The sequence below is a fragment of the Amphiprion ocellaris genome, chromosome 7 (assembly GCF_022539595.1).
Source record: "Amphiprion ocellaris isolate individual 3 ecotype Okinawa chromosome 7, ASM2253959v1, whole genome shotgun sequence".
Taxonomy (NCBI): Eukaryota; Metazoa; Chordata; class Actinopteri; family Pomacentridae; genus Amphiprion; species Amphiprion ocellaris.
The window spans coordinates 3,908,665-3,923,872 of NC_072772.1; the positions used below are offsets into that span (position 1 = coordinate 3,908,665).

Here is a 15,208-nt window from a genome sequence, read left to right on the forward strand (position 1 = left end):
AATATATGATTATGTTAAAAAAACAACAATATGTATTATTCAAGCAGTGGAAAAACAAGGCTGCATTACTAAGTGGACACCTGAAATTCAATTAATTAAAGTAAAAACCTCTTCCAATGTTTTTTTTATTATCAGAAATTCAGAACGACCTCATTCAGTCACAGATTTATTGTTATTATTATTTAAATTCCAGTGCAATGAATGTAGTGAGTACTGGTAAATTAGGACAAAATTTTTAACAATCATTACAATGTCTTACCTTTCTAACTGGATGCAGTTCAGTAAACACTAATCCTCTTAGTATAATGTGCTGTAATATATAGAAGAAGAAGAAGAAAAAAAACAAAGAATTGATTACACCATCCCAAACACAATATCTTCTTTTACAGAAGACACCTTCACTGTCAAAGTAGGACACTATATATTTTGATATTTAAGAAAGAGAAATTAAAAAAGAAAATAAGTGATGTCAATATTTCAGTGTCTTCAAATGACCATACAATGAAAATACAACACAACTGAAACACAGTAGAGAAAATATGTTTTTTACCCCCTCAAAATTTATGACTGAATTCCCTTTTTGTTTTCCTGGGCAATGTTTTCTTGCAACACATAAAAATAAATAAATAAATAAATAAAGGAATATTGTGCCTAAAAATATAATAAATTTGCCTGATCTCTGAAAAATATTTGTGCTCAAGAGAAACATTGATAATTTAGTTCCTCATCCTCGAAATTTTGGTTTGTAAAAGATTCAAAATCTACGTCCACATGAAAAGGGTTTTTGTTGTTGTAGTTGTTGTTTTTTACAGTGATGTAAAATCTGAACACATCTGAACACGAGCTACCTCATTTAGTTGCTGATATTTTTAATTTCGGTGCAGTCAGTGATACATAAAAAGCAAAATGTATGATTCTTTGAAAAAATAATATGCATTTTTGTGTTTCTTTAAATGAAATAGTACATAAACAAAGTTGTTTTACCACAGGAACACTATTGCAAATTGCCCCAAATTTATTGTGTCATCTGATTTTTTTGGTATTTCTTCAACTACAATTTCCTTGATAATGTCACCCACATTTTTTTCACAATATTTATTGCATATTTTTGTGTCTGTGGGCAGTATTTTCTTCTAACACGTGTACAACAAATTGGAGATATTGTGCTTTAAACACTATAACTTTCAAAGGCATCTGTGCAAGCCAGACTGTTGAAGCCACCAACTAGATCTGTTTGAATTCTGAAAAGCATTATTCATACAGCATATCTGACACTGAAATCTGAAGGCATGAGATTGTTGATTTAAAACAGATTTGAGGAAAAAGTGAATATATCCTTTGTCAGAAAATGTTTTCATGTAACAGTAAATTTTACATCAGTGCATTGATTTAGGTATAAACCTCTTGTACTGTTATTTTTTATCATAAATGCAGAACCACCCGATTAAATAGCAAATGTTTTTATTTCAATGCAAGAAATAAGTAAAACAACAGTGGAACAGCATCATATCAGCATACAGATCCAGAAAACATGACAAGAGTTGACAGATTTGAATACATTACATTTGTATCATACTTATACAGTACAGATGTCTTTGTCATGTTTGCGTTGCTGAAAAGAATCTTTACAATTCAATGTATTGTCTGATGACGCCAGCAGCGCCATTCCAAATAAATAAACACAGCTATATATTGATAATAAAAATTAATAAAGAAATCAGCAACATTTCTTGGATCCATGTAAACTTGTCAAAGCACCGTTTGCGATCAGTTTTCTGTGTACACTTCATATAGTGTCAGACTGATTCCTTACACATTCCCTGTAGTTTATCATCACTGTCCAAAATCTTCCTCATGATTCCTTCAAAGTACCACAGAAATGAACCCTGATCTCTGTCTCAGGATCATTCTTCAACCTTTTATACACCTCAGTCAGGCCACTTACTGGTGAGCTGAACAGGAAGGAGGAGGAATCCTGCACATCTTATGGATAAAACTAAAAACAACGATGTTTATCCATCAACTTCCACAGAGCAAAACCTTTTTCATGGCTGTGATACTGAAGCCTTTAGACCTCATCTTTACTTTAATGTCCTCCTGAGTCTGTTTTAACGGCGTCTTCATAAGATAAACGACCCTCCTGAACCCTTCTTCCAGTCCCATTCCGGTGGTGGCTGAGCAGGGTTGGATGAACCAGTCTCGGCCGTCGCAAACTCTTCTCAGGTCCAGTTTCAGGCAAAGAGCTTCTGGGTTTAGAGCTCCGGGTAAGTCCTGTTTGTTGGCGAGGATCACGAGGGGAACTCCTCTTAGACTCTCGTACCTCAGGACCTGGAAAATGCAGCAAAAAATTGTAGGGGACACTTTAATTACTACTGTGTAAATCAGACTTTTTAGATGAACTTGTTCATTGTGTTAAAATATTGCATTTGAATATTTTAAACTCCCCTTTTGTACCATTGATTAGCAGTATATAAACCCTTAATATGTGGTTTAAAACACACTACAATATAGTTTTCTGCAGAGTTCTATGAAGCACCCATAACTGGCATATACACACCTAATACAGAGCCACTGATAGAACAGAATAGAACAGTTGTAATGAAATATGCATTTACTTTTACATTATATTTATTGACTTATTTCTTAATTGAGTATTTAGTTATTTAGAAATGTTTCCTCTCTACTCCGCATGGCATCCGAGTAAAATCTGTATCAATACAGGTCAAGAATCCTGGTGAAATGTTGCAATTGGTCCTGAATTATATTTTTCTCTTTCATATTTCCAGTGTTGATTATAAGCCTAAAACACCTCTAAATAGCAATGGATCAGCTTTTATCTATTTTAAGCTATGCATTATTCCCTACATACATGTTTTCATATATGTTAAGGCACAAAATTGTACCTAATATTGTTATTTCACAATAAAGAAATAAAAACATCCTATGAAATAACAATTATTTTCTCTTTTTTATTAAAAAACACATCAATGAGCAACTATTTTCCATAACAGAAGTCTCTTTAAGTTGCATTTTGAACCATAAGTGGATTCCAAGCTCTGCATTGTTGCAAATTCCTGCCTGTACGTACATGTTTTAAGCTCAGGTTTAAGGTGAAGAACTTTTCAACTTTCAGGAGCTGAATGTGAAAACAGCCTTCAACTGTCAAACTCTGCACATACATCACTCTGCTCACTGAAGGTCAAACACCCAAGTGCAGTCAGAAAGCACATTTTTAAGTGAAAGGAGGCTTTAAGGGTTTACATACTGCTGAGCAAAGGAGATTAAGGGGTTAAAGCACTTGTTTAGAATAAAATATCTCTAATTACCCGATGGAGCTCCTTGCAGGCCTCGTCCAGCCTCTTCTGGTCCCAGCTGTCCACCACAAACACCAGTGCAGCTGTATCGGTGTAGTGATGCCTCCAGTGGGGCCTCATCTTCCTCTGCCCCCCCACGTCCCACACCGTCAGGCCCGGACTGCTCCTGTCCGTCTCCAGCGTCTCCACGTTGAATCCCACAGTTGGAACCGTCACCACGCTCTCGTTATACTTAAGTCTGTAAAGCAGGGTGGTCTTTCCTGACCCGTCCAGTCCGAGCATCAGGACCTGTGCTTGTTTTCGAGGCTTGGATCCGTACACACCCATGTTGGAGCTGCTTCTGTATATATCCAGATGAGTTTAGCTTCCTCCTGTGTAACTGTTTTAGTATTCTCTCTCTATGCTGTCTCTCTGTGAGCTTAGTGTGTCTGGTCTTTTATGAACACCAAGTGATCCCTCCCCTCTGTTGTGACAGGATTCCTTCGCTCCCTGCGTGGCTTTCAGTAAACCTATTTATATCCAGAGTGACGGTGCAACTAAGTGGGGCAAAATGCTCTTCTCTGGTTACCGCTGCACGCTCAGAGGAGTCACATCACACCTGCCCCAGATCATCATACACACCAGCGGCCAGGAAGTCCGTGTTTGGCACAACGGGGAGATTGTGTTACTTCCTGGCTGGATGTCTCATAGCAATGACATCACAGCGAATGTTTGCCGGCTCCAGACAAAATGTTGGCTGAAAATGGAGCTTCCAGAAACATCTCAGCAAAAAAAAGTTTTTAAATGCTTCTGGGAATTTGCTATTCCTCTCACATGTACATAAAACATCTTTTGTATTATTATGATTGACTACAACAGGGCTGGATAATATGATCTGAATGATAAACTGCAACAGCATCATTCATCATATTTATACTGGCTGATTTCTGATTCTGTAACCTCAAATGTGAGCTTCTTGATTGGATTTTTGGGTATTAGTCACCGGTTCATGGAATTGTCCAGCCCTAACATTCAGAGGTCAATCCATCTCCAGTCATCCGGTTTTTAGAACAGCAGATGCTCAACCATCTCTGATTTGCCTGAACATTTTTCAGCATAAAATATGGATATTTATTACAACATTGTGAAATTTCAGATTGATATATCAAGCCATCCCCAAGACAGAATTTATTTTAAAAGTGTCCGTCTACCACTTTCAGCAAGCTATTTTTTTCACAGAATGGAATTCAAGGCTATGTCTGGATGACAATAGCTCGGAAACTATTGAAAAATAAAATCCTGAAATGTTTGCAGATATTTCTCATGGTACTGGTGATGCAGAATCTACAATATTGGACAAACGTATCAAATAAATATGCAAACAACTGAGATGAAAAGTCCCATCTCTGAGGACACATTTACAAAAAAAAAAAGAGAATGCAGAAGTCAACTAATGATGTAATTCAAAACAAAACATACAGAATATTAGTAAATATTAAATACTTGGCCATAGAAATGGGGAAAAAAAGATCAATGGCTTGATAAGAAACAGCAGTGAATGCAAATTCAGGCTTTTTTTTTTAATGTTTCCTGGGAAATCGTTGTCCAAACAGCCTCAAATTTCAACATGCCAAACAAAATGTGCTCAAAGTCAGTCAGCCAGAAAACAAAAATTATATCTCATAAAGTACTTTATAGATCTAAAAATTCACAGATACCATGTTAAGTATCCATAGATTACGATCTCAAGCAGACCAGAGATGGTCGAGCAGAAGACCCCTAATGATCTGAAACGGTCAACAGCAAATCTCAACTTCTGTGATTAACATCTTCTGATCACCCAGCAGGTGGCACAAATTGACTAAAATAAAACTTTCTCAAAGTTATAAGTCATTATTTGACTTTAAATGAAACTCTCACTGCATTTTCTCTCTTTAAACACTAAAAATAAACACTGGCACAGTATTAACTGCAAAAATAACAGCTTCCCATGATATTTGATGGCAGTATTGACATTCATGGTTTAGTTTTGACTAACATCTGTGCAGAATATAGACAATAAAAGCATCTTATTTTTAAAATATCATTAATAATTACCTCAGTGGGAGACTCTCTCCCTGGAATATATACAATATAAGGCCATGGCTGTGTCATGATAATTTTTTCTTTTTATACCCATGTTGTCTCTTTATTACATCAGTAAAAGGTACTATTTAGTTGTGTTTACTGGAAAAACAACAAAAGATGACATGATCATTTATCATTTTAATGTTACCTTTGTGATTTACATTTTAAAATTTCTGAATTCTTTTGTTTTTAGAGTTTATTAAAGTCAACAAAAACAAGTACAAATGTCACATAAACATTCTGTAACATACATTATCAAGGAATAATGTGAACTGAAAAAGCACAAACAGTTTTATCTGGTATATATCTCTCAGGTTAAACAATCAGGGAACAGGCGCGTTGCTGTATTTAACAGTGGAGAGGTGATACTAACATGAGGACAATATGTACATTCATCTTACAATTTCATGTCTCTTGGAGACATTCTCTTGACAATGCTATTCTACATTTGAATCAACAAGGTGTGACACTGAGGTCGTGCATTGTGCATGGTATGGTCGACTGCATTACATTGAAAACCGAGAAGTAGTTCTGGCAGCAGACTTCAGAACAGGACATGAACAGATAAAAAAATAAGGCAACAATAACTCATCTCATTCAAAGGCTTGTTACAGTTTGAGTTAAGAGATTAGGATGAAGAACGCTTGTCTTAGTGAGAACAACACAGTATTAAAACAGAAAATTATAACAGTAAGTTGTCAGTATATTTATATTCCAGGTAGATACTAGCAAACGATAATGTAAGAAAAGTCAGATAAAGGAATAGCTGGTCAATATTTAGGAAATAAGTCTTTTAAAAAGGTTGATATGTGATGATAAATGTTTCAAACATAATATTATAATATCAAATTTAGAAGTGTGTTTTATAATTATTTTAATTATACTAAAATGAGTTATTACATGAGATAATGTGTGACAAACTTTAAGAATTAATAATCAGCAGTTAGTCATAATGACATGTTACTCCATTATGTGGAACGGTACACTCATTTAAAGGGACATTTCATCACACTTTGACAAGCTACAATATTATCCAACAGTTATTACATTATTAGTAGTTACACAGATCCTGATAAGTTGGGTCTGAACAGAAAAGTAGAGCAGAACAAACTCAGCTTTAAAAAAATAGGAAACGTTATCAACAATTAAAACAGACGAGAGTTTACAAGAACAGAAATGATCAGCAATCATTGTAAGTGAAGTTGCTCAAGTGGACTTGTAAAATGGGGCAACTCAAGACAAAATATCCATTCTTACATCAAGAATTTCCACGTCCAGCAAGAGTGATAAAACAATGCAGTCAGTTCTATTGCTGCACAATAAGAACAGTAACATAAGAAGCATAGGCTTATTATCATTTGGAGTGTTCATGTATAAATTCATATTGATGATTCACACTCAGATAACCTGCCACTGTGTTAAACGACAGAATTTTCAGCGCGTTACTTCGTCAATACAGTTAGACAACGTGGAAACACAGAGTTAGAAAACTAAATTTAGTGGTCACATAGACGATGAGTGAAAGACATCACATTTGGAATAAGATGGAAACAGAACTCCATGCTTTCTCTAGGTCTGTCATTACTGACTGGACAATGAATTGTTAATGTGAGACTTGTGTGCAAGTTTATCACAAACAGACACCTATCACTGCTTCACCTCTCACACACTCTGTCAAACACACACATACACACTCAGCCATACGAATGTGTGCAGACTAATGGGCGCACCCACAGCTGCACAAAGCTAAATCTGTTTATTTGCATAACAGTGACCCAGCTCGCATTACCGTGTCTCAAGATATGGCTAAGCCTAAATGAAAGATGTTTCCATAGTGTCACTTTTATAGCAGTAAAATTAAAGGAGGACGGGGACGAGGTTTGATGCATGGAAGGGCAAACTGCTGTAAATATCTGCGATAGAAATAGTTCTCGCTCAAAAAGCGTTTTTTTTTTTTTTTTAAATCTTTCATTTTAAGCCTATTCTCATTTATATTCAAACATAATACAGATACTGTGTGTGGCAGACAGATGGTCTCTACTTTTCGTTGGTCTTGCCTTTAAACTTGACCACCATGACGGTGATGTTGTCAGGGCAACCGCGGTAGAAGGACTGCAGGACGATGCTCTTGGCACCGAAGTGTGGCTCGTCCAGTCGCTCCCTGATGAAGCGAACAGCCTCCTCGTTGCTGAAGGTGTCCCACAGGCCGTCTGACGCCAGGATCATGAACTCAGGCTGCAGCTTGTTCAGGTCGAAGGACATGATGTCGGGATCAGGAATGACCACGTTGAGGTTTTTCAGAGGGTAATCGCCCAGAGAGCGGGACATGGCCAGGATGCCCTGAACACGCCACGAGCCGTTGAAGCTGATGAAGCCACCTGAGGAGGAAGCCGGAGAGAAAATGTTGGGAAAAATGGAGAAGGGAGTGAAAGACAGGCCGAGGACAAGACGGGAGGAGGCGAGAAAGAATGTGGAGAAGAATGATAACAGAGCAAAAAGAAGGAACACAGAGGTGAGAGGAAAAGCACTTTTCACAGCAAATCAACCACTAAAATAAAATATTTTGTTCCTGTGAGACAACTGGCAGCAAGTCTAATCATTTTTATCAACTATGAAGCCACTGTGTCCGCATCAGAATGCAAATATTAATATGGATCAGTGCCACCGACATGTTTTCGCTCACCGCTGGACTCGTAGGACGAACTGTTTATGTTGGATACGTTTCAATTCACGTCACATCCTGCGAGTACAGCTGTGCATCCTCTAAGGCTTCAGCAGATCTGCAGGCAGGGAATTTTACTGGAAATGACTGGATAAGATGGAGACTTCCATACTAGGTCAGGATGCCTTCCTTGTCCCCAGTGAGCACAGCCATATCCAGGATTTTAAGAAATACTTGGGGTGGAAAGTTCAGGCCATGACAGACTGTAGAGTATTGGTGCCGGCCTAAAAAATCCCACTATGTGTGACTTTCTATTGTAAAATGCACCAAGTTAGCTAAAATCCTCACATTCCCTGAAAAAGCAGAGGACATGACCTCAAGAGCGGCTACTTCAGCAGCTACTGTCTCTTTAGCTCGCTGCTTCGACTTAAGTGTTGTTGAATGTTATGTACAAGTTGCAATTAAAAAGCAAGCAGGACATTAAACACTATCTAGTGTCTGCTTTATGCACTATGAGCTATTAACCTCAGGAATTAGCTGCTGAGGACAGAAGTTAAGCTAATAATTGCATTACTTGGCAACATCTCTACACTCACATATCAGACTATTTATTTATCTTTACATAACTAAAGAATTGTGTTTATTGAAATAAATTTTCCTCCAAATACAGGAGTTTGTATGTACTCTAAGCATTGTGTTTATTTACAATGCAGCACTTTAGTCATAGGCTGTTATTAGGCAGTAAATTTGCAGGATCAATCTAAATGTTTGCTTTCAAAGGGAGTCGAATCCCATTTAGACAATCCATAGCTGATAAAAAAATCATAACAATACAAAGGATTAGGATATAACATTAGCATTTAATATGCACAAAATGCAGGAGAAAAATGAAAATAGACACTTCCAGCCAGGAAATACAAATTTTGAGAAATTAGTCAACGTAATTATTCTAAATAGGAAAAGAAGATTGGAAAGGAGTCTTATTGTATTATAATACAATAAAATGCAAAAAAAGAATAAATTTAAGTTCATCTGACAGGATTAATTACAATTAAGTGAATCTTTAACAAACAATCATTTCACTGTATTCCATGGCTTTCAGGATACATGGCAGTAATTTGGGTATTTTGGGGAACTGATTTTTCAACTAATTTGTCTCAGGATTTTATGATTTCACTCTTAATAACTGGTTGCTGCAGCCTGTAGCTTTAGTCTCAAGATGTTATTTTTATATCGTTGAATTTGATGCCAGTGAAGCTCTGTGATTGAATTTCCACCATACTTTGTGCTGACAGTGAATTTTAACTTTCTTTGGCATTTTTTAATGTTGTTTTTAAGTGCATTTAAAGGCACTGAACTTACAAACACAAGTAAGAGAAAAGTGTTTTAAAAAAATCTGGTTTCCCTTATTGATATGCTAATTTATGCAGCAAGGTGCTCCATAATCAAATGAGATCATCAGCTCTACCTGGGGAACCTGTGGTACTGGTATTAAGTTTCTATCATTAAATGTTCTTGAGTGTCTGTGTTACAAGGATGAGTCACAGAGGGAGACGGACAAACACCACCGTAACACAATAACACTGCCCCACGAGACAGGACTATTTATTAGTCTAACAATGGTTCCTGTGCGTGAGAATCTATGATTGAAGCATCAGGTGTTTTGCTCCCTGAAGGTCATTAAAAATTGAAAATATCAGCATCTGCAGTATCATACCTGCAAGCATGTTTTATGAGTAAATAAAGAGCGACATGAAATCTGCAAGATTTTGTTTTCAGTACCGAATTAGTCCATTAGATGGAGATGGTGGGCTATCCTAACAGTGACCACACAAACGGACTCATCTGGCAATCTGCCATCAAACTCCTCAGCACACAGAGTATGCAGATAGGGTTGGATGGAGAATTATGCCTGCAAATACACCTTAAATACTGTGCACTGTCTGGCTGCATTTGATAACATGCTGCTTCAGAAGCAGATGTGTTATCAGTCAGTAGGTTCTGATGTCAGCGAGAGACACAAGATGTGGAAAAAAAAACCCAACAGGATAATGATTCTTAGCTTTGATCATAAGAAGACATATTTTACGCTTTCATGACAACAATCTGAGTTCTGATGTTCCCTCTAGTTTTAACTATATTCTTGCTCTAGCTCGGTGGTAGTTGAGAAAATTGTATTCGTCTAGACTGCACTGGTTTCCTCACCAGCCTTCTTGATCCTCTTGCGTTCTTTGAGCTGGTAAGGTTTGTGGTCGTGCGATAGAGGAATGGCATTGCCGTCTTTATCGCACAGAACTCCACGAGAGTCTCCAACATTAGCCACCGTCAACTCCTTATCAGACAGCAGGGCCACCAGACATGTAGTACCTGAAACAGAGGGAGGAGAGAGAGGAACCGGAGGTAAGACAGAGCAGGAGGAGGAGGATCAGAATCATGTTGACTGCAGAGGAATTGTATGGTAGCACGCAGTTGTCAAGACATTTTTCTTAAAACATCAAATGGCAACCTCATTGTGGCATTAATGGAAATGTCAGGGGATTGTCAGAGTCCTCCAGATACATCCTCAGGGATCCTAAATGTCTGCACAAATTTTCCAGGCAATCCATCACATATTTCCTGAGATATTTCAGTCGGTACCAAAGTGGAGGAGCCTCTGACGGGCTGACACTGACATTCATGGAGCCTCAACGTAGCTCAAAAAATACTATATCGGTATAAAACAGCATTCCCTAAAAATTATATCAGAAAATCCCAGTAATCTAAGGAGAAAAACAAATATTTTACAACACATAGTCTCATTAAAAACACACTATTCCTCCAACACACACTTCCGTCCTCCATAAAGTGAAACACATGAAAAACCATGTGCAAACAATGCAAAAACTCTTTGAAGTAACTTCTCTTCCTTGTAGCACTCTCCAAAACGCTTGTATTTCTTCTTCTCCTTCCTCTCTTTGTTTAGCTTCCCAGTCAGGCAGAACTGAGTATGGCCTAGGAATCTGAGGCCTATTGTACGAGATCCAAAGTCCTGCAGAGAAAGAACAGATCTGCCTGTTTGGCCATCTGCTCACACAGTGTAAGGACAAAACTGGAGAGAGAGAGAGAGAGAGAGGGGGGAACAGAGGAGAGGAAAAAAAAGAGAAAGTAGGGGCTGCCACTGGCCTGGACCACCCGGACAGAGAGACAGAGAGAAAGTGAGGTGGTACACAGAGGAAAAATAGGAAAATGGGACACAGGGTTGAGTCACACCCAGAATTTTAGAGTAAAAACAGCCCCAGGAGGTAGAGGAAAGACTAAAACAAAGTAGGTTTAAATGCCACTGTAAGAATGTGGATGACCTACTAACTTTTCCCTTTAAAGTTTCACATCTTGGTGAGTCTGCTTGACAGTTTCTGTCTCAGGTGAACAAAATAAATCCATTTCTCCCATGAAAGGTTCTTCCATTCACTTCACAGTTACTCTATCCCAAACCTGATCTAGTCACTATTTGAGAAATGAATAAGGAAAAAGAGAGAACACAGGCTCCAATGGATGCACACGAAGTGAAAAGTGAGCGTACAGGAAGGATGGAAAGCTGGGAGAAGTGTAGAGATTTACAGAAAGAAAGAGAAGATAGATTCATTCTCAGCAGGACGATGATTTTATTATTCCCAATTATAGCTTTGGGTGAGAAATAAAGTGATAAATTAGGTGAAAAAAGGAGGCAGACAGTAACTATGACAAAGAACACCAGCTGGAAGCGAGGCTACAATGAACGAAGGGAATATTGATGACACTTAACTGTGAATGACTTAATCTTTTCCACGGTTTGTGCAAAATCTATTTCTATTAGTTTCATCATTCCATGCATCCCTAATCCTGCTCCTCATGCCTATAGCTGCCGCTGCACCATGCCATGCTGTCCAGCTAATTATCCTTATCTAGTTCCCATGGTGACAGAGATAATGGACTGAGGTGCTTTACTAGCACACCCTCCTCCAATTAGCCCAGCCATGCCAAGCATACATTCAGCAGTCCCTATTGAAATGGCACCATGGCCCACATGCACCCTGTGCTCATGTTAATTATTGGCTTAGCTTGGCCAGGCACACTTTCAACACTCCAATAAGATTAACATCGCAGCCCCAGTTGGTCTCAAACTCCAATTTGTATCATTGTACTAATTCACTCTTGCAGAGTTAGCAAACTCTGACAGACTGTATTTGTGCTCTCAAAATATCTGGAGAGTCTAAATGTCCACACAGCAGCAGGATACATCCCCCGGATTTATGTTCCTAACCAAGCTGCTTGGCATTTAGGTGAAAAATGTGAGGTCATGACTGTCAACGCCCTGCTCACCCCAGCTCATTGTCTCCTTCAAAGCCTATCTGAAAAACACTACTCACCCATTATTCCACCCACAGTCAGTTTTTTTCCCCTCTGAGAGCTGCCATCCTGATTTACCTGCCCTCCTTGGACTTCCACTGTTAACATTTACAGCAAAACTATTTTTAGTATGTGCATTCATTTTGAGCTGCTTAACAGAGTTTGTGCAACATTTAATTTGCATATTATGTCACTGTGAATGTGTAGACAATCTCTGCTTTGTGTAATGTATAGATTTTTATGTCAGTTTCCATTCCATCCTAAATAACTAGTGATCCTTCCTTGGGGGAGCCGTTTTTGAAGGCATGTGCAAGACTTTGCTTTGGCTTATGTGTAGATTTTAACCATCTTACTGTTTTCTTACTCATGTTCTTTTAGTAATTTCTATGAGGCAAAACAGGTAGATCATTGCTTGATGTGAAACAACAGAGACATTGATTTGAGAGGGCTGCGATTTAAGCATCTCGTCTAAAATGAAAGCTCATGATGGCAATTCTTAGATTCAATTTTGTGGGTCAGGAAGTGGTTTAAAAGAGTATTCCACCAATTTAGCATTTAACATCTACAAACACTGTAAGACAGATAGCAGAGAGTTAAAAACATGATTGTGCTTTGTGGTTGCTCTAAACTTGAGGTGTAAAGTAAAAGCTATTAAGATATAAAGACATTTAACTCTGACATTCCTCAAGCCCCCCCACAACTAGTTAGCCTCCTAGCTTTACAAGCCAGTAAGAAGTTTACTCAGCTGCTACGTACCAACTGAAGAACCAACAGTCGTCTAGCTCACACTTTGCATATTCCTCCCACCTCACTGTCTGCTGCTTGGCAAGTGAGTCAATTCAAAAGAGCAGCTGCCTCACAGGCCACCAGCTTTATTTGCTTACCGGTACCTAAACTGTTTCTACTAACTCTAAAATGTCTCTCACAAGCAAATCACACCAAATGTTCTGTTGTGGATTACTTTTATTTTTAATGCCAGCGTGACCACAACAATAGGAAAACCCTCAGTGGAAATTGTAAAGCTGAGGGACATTCAGAGAGTGTGGAAACATTACGACCGACTTGAAACCAATAAACAAGGATTTGGTGGGCAACTGTGTTTTCAAGCTGTCTACTCTCTGTGCTCACATATATTGCATTTTAATACAGTCAAATTCCCAATAAAGCTGTTCTCATTGACATATTTGTCTGTTTCTGCAGTGAGACAACAAAATAAAAATACTGACTGAAACACAGTCCCTTTGGAGAACACTTTAACTGGCAGTCACTTCAGAGCCATTTCCAAGCCGCTGCTCTGCTACACTACTGATTTTAAAACTGCAATGTCGTCTAACAAACTCACCCAACACATGAGTTAAAAGCGACTATGCTATGAGCTGGGTGATACTCTCAGAGAGGAATTCTGCCCGGTGCTATCATTTAAGTACACAGAGAGAGTCTTCTTACTGACGGGGGCGTGGACAGCAGCAGCTCAACTATATTTCAAGCTACAGACACTGAATCAGACCATTTATAACTGGGCTAAAACCAGGGTCAATACAGTGATTGGAAAATGAACCATCTTTAAAGAATTGTGAGCTGATAAAGTGAAAGATGCATTCAGGCTTTGACAACTTTTCTGAAAACAGGCACAATATGGATAATTTAATGGATCAAAACCAGCAGAACTAGAGATGCCTTTTTTATTCCATCTTTCTTTTTCTTATCAAAACCTGGTGCCAAGAGTAACCACAATGCAATTCATCCTCAAACAATTTGGTTGGAAATTCTGGTGTGTTAAGCTGTTAAAGACAGATGTGGTATGAAGCACAGGCGAGGACGGACTCACAGAAGTCTGCTAAGACTCTGCTACATTCGTATTTTTTCTGTCTTTATGGAACTTCAGTAGTGGTCCCTAAGACGTGAAAGTTGGTGGAGGTAACCTTTAATATAATCTATCTCCCATTTTTTTCTTCTTTATACAACCAGCTGGGCACAGAAAAATAAAATGCTCTGTGCCTCAAGGCTTTACAGATTTCAACAACATTTTTTGAACCAGCATCAATCCAAACGTCAAAGACCTAAAACTTGAACTTTAAGATGACAGAGAATTCATCATATTGAAAAACCATCTTTATGTTTTTTGTTGTTTTTTTTGGTCTTGCACAGTCATGACAGTCTCTTTGGTGAGTTCAGGGAATTGAGGCACTGGAAATATAAAAGTCAGCAGCTAAAAGTCAGTTTAAAGATGAGCTGTATTGTTATATAACCGTCAAATCTCTGATGTCAGAGGCTGTCAAACATGTTTGGTCTTTGTCGAATGTTGAAACAACACTATGCTCCTGCCTTAGGCTGCACATTTCCCAGTGTACGTTTGTCTACTCAACACTAATAAAAAATTAAAATTGCACACTATTTAGTCTTTCTGTGTCTTGTTTTATTTAACTGAATTTGGTTTGAAAAGGCATTTTATGTTTCTGCAGCTACACACTTTTTTGTCATCTATCTAAGCCCTATAGCTTGTACAAGTCTAACCAAAGGCCTGTGATTGTATCATCTGGGCAGCCATACTGTAAAGCAGGCCTCAGAACACAACATGCTCTGGTCAGATACACTAGCACCTGTATCAACATGATCAAGGCACTTTCAGCTACCAGCTATAGAAAGCCTTGCACATTTTCAATCCTTTGTTTTACACCTACACATCCTTTATTTATGTGACAGCTGCTTACACCGTCTGTTTGAAAACACCTCATTGAAACCTATTACACAGTGATGTGAG

The 15,208-nt window shown here is 38.2% G+C and overlaps 2 protein-coding genes across 2 annotated transcripts in view; both read right to left on the bottom strand.

The window, feature by feature from the left end:
• Window positions 1-1,444: 1,444 nt before the first annotated feature.
• LOC111582462 (ADP-ribosylation factor-like protein 14) lies at window positions 1,445-3,932 on the bottom strand. The gene is made up of 2 exons (XM_023291141.3): window positions 3,327-3,932; window positions 1,445-2,328 (listed from the first exon to the last, which is right to left on the bottom strand). Exons 1-2 carry the CDS (start codon window positions 3,639-3,641, stop codon window positions 2,020-2,022), a joined length of 624 nt encoding a protein of 207 aa, XP_023146909.1. The 5' UTR covers window positions 3,642-3,932; the 3' UTR covers window positions 1,445-2,019.
• A 1,606-nt stretch (window positions 3,933-5,538) lies between these two features.
• Window positions 5,539-15,208, bottom strand: part of ppm1lb (protein phosphatase, Mg2+/Mn2+ dependent, 1Lb) — a 53,342-nt gene continuing 43,672 nt past the window's right edge. The window contains exons 3-4 of the mRNA XM_023291140.3: window positions 10,288-10,449; window positions 5,539-7,798 (exon numbers count right to left, since the gene is read on the bottom strand). Coding sequence (XP_023146908.1) covers window positions 7,458-7,798; window positions 10,288-10,449 — 503 coding nt within the window. The 3' untranslated portion in view covers window positions 5,539-7,457. The remainder of the gene's footprint in view (window positions 7,799-10,287; window positions 10,450-15,208) is intronic.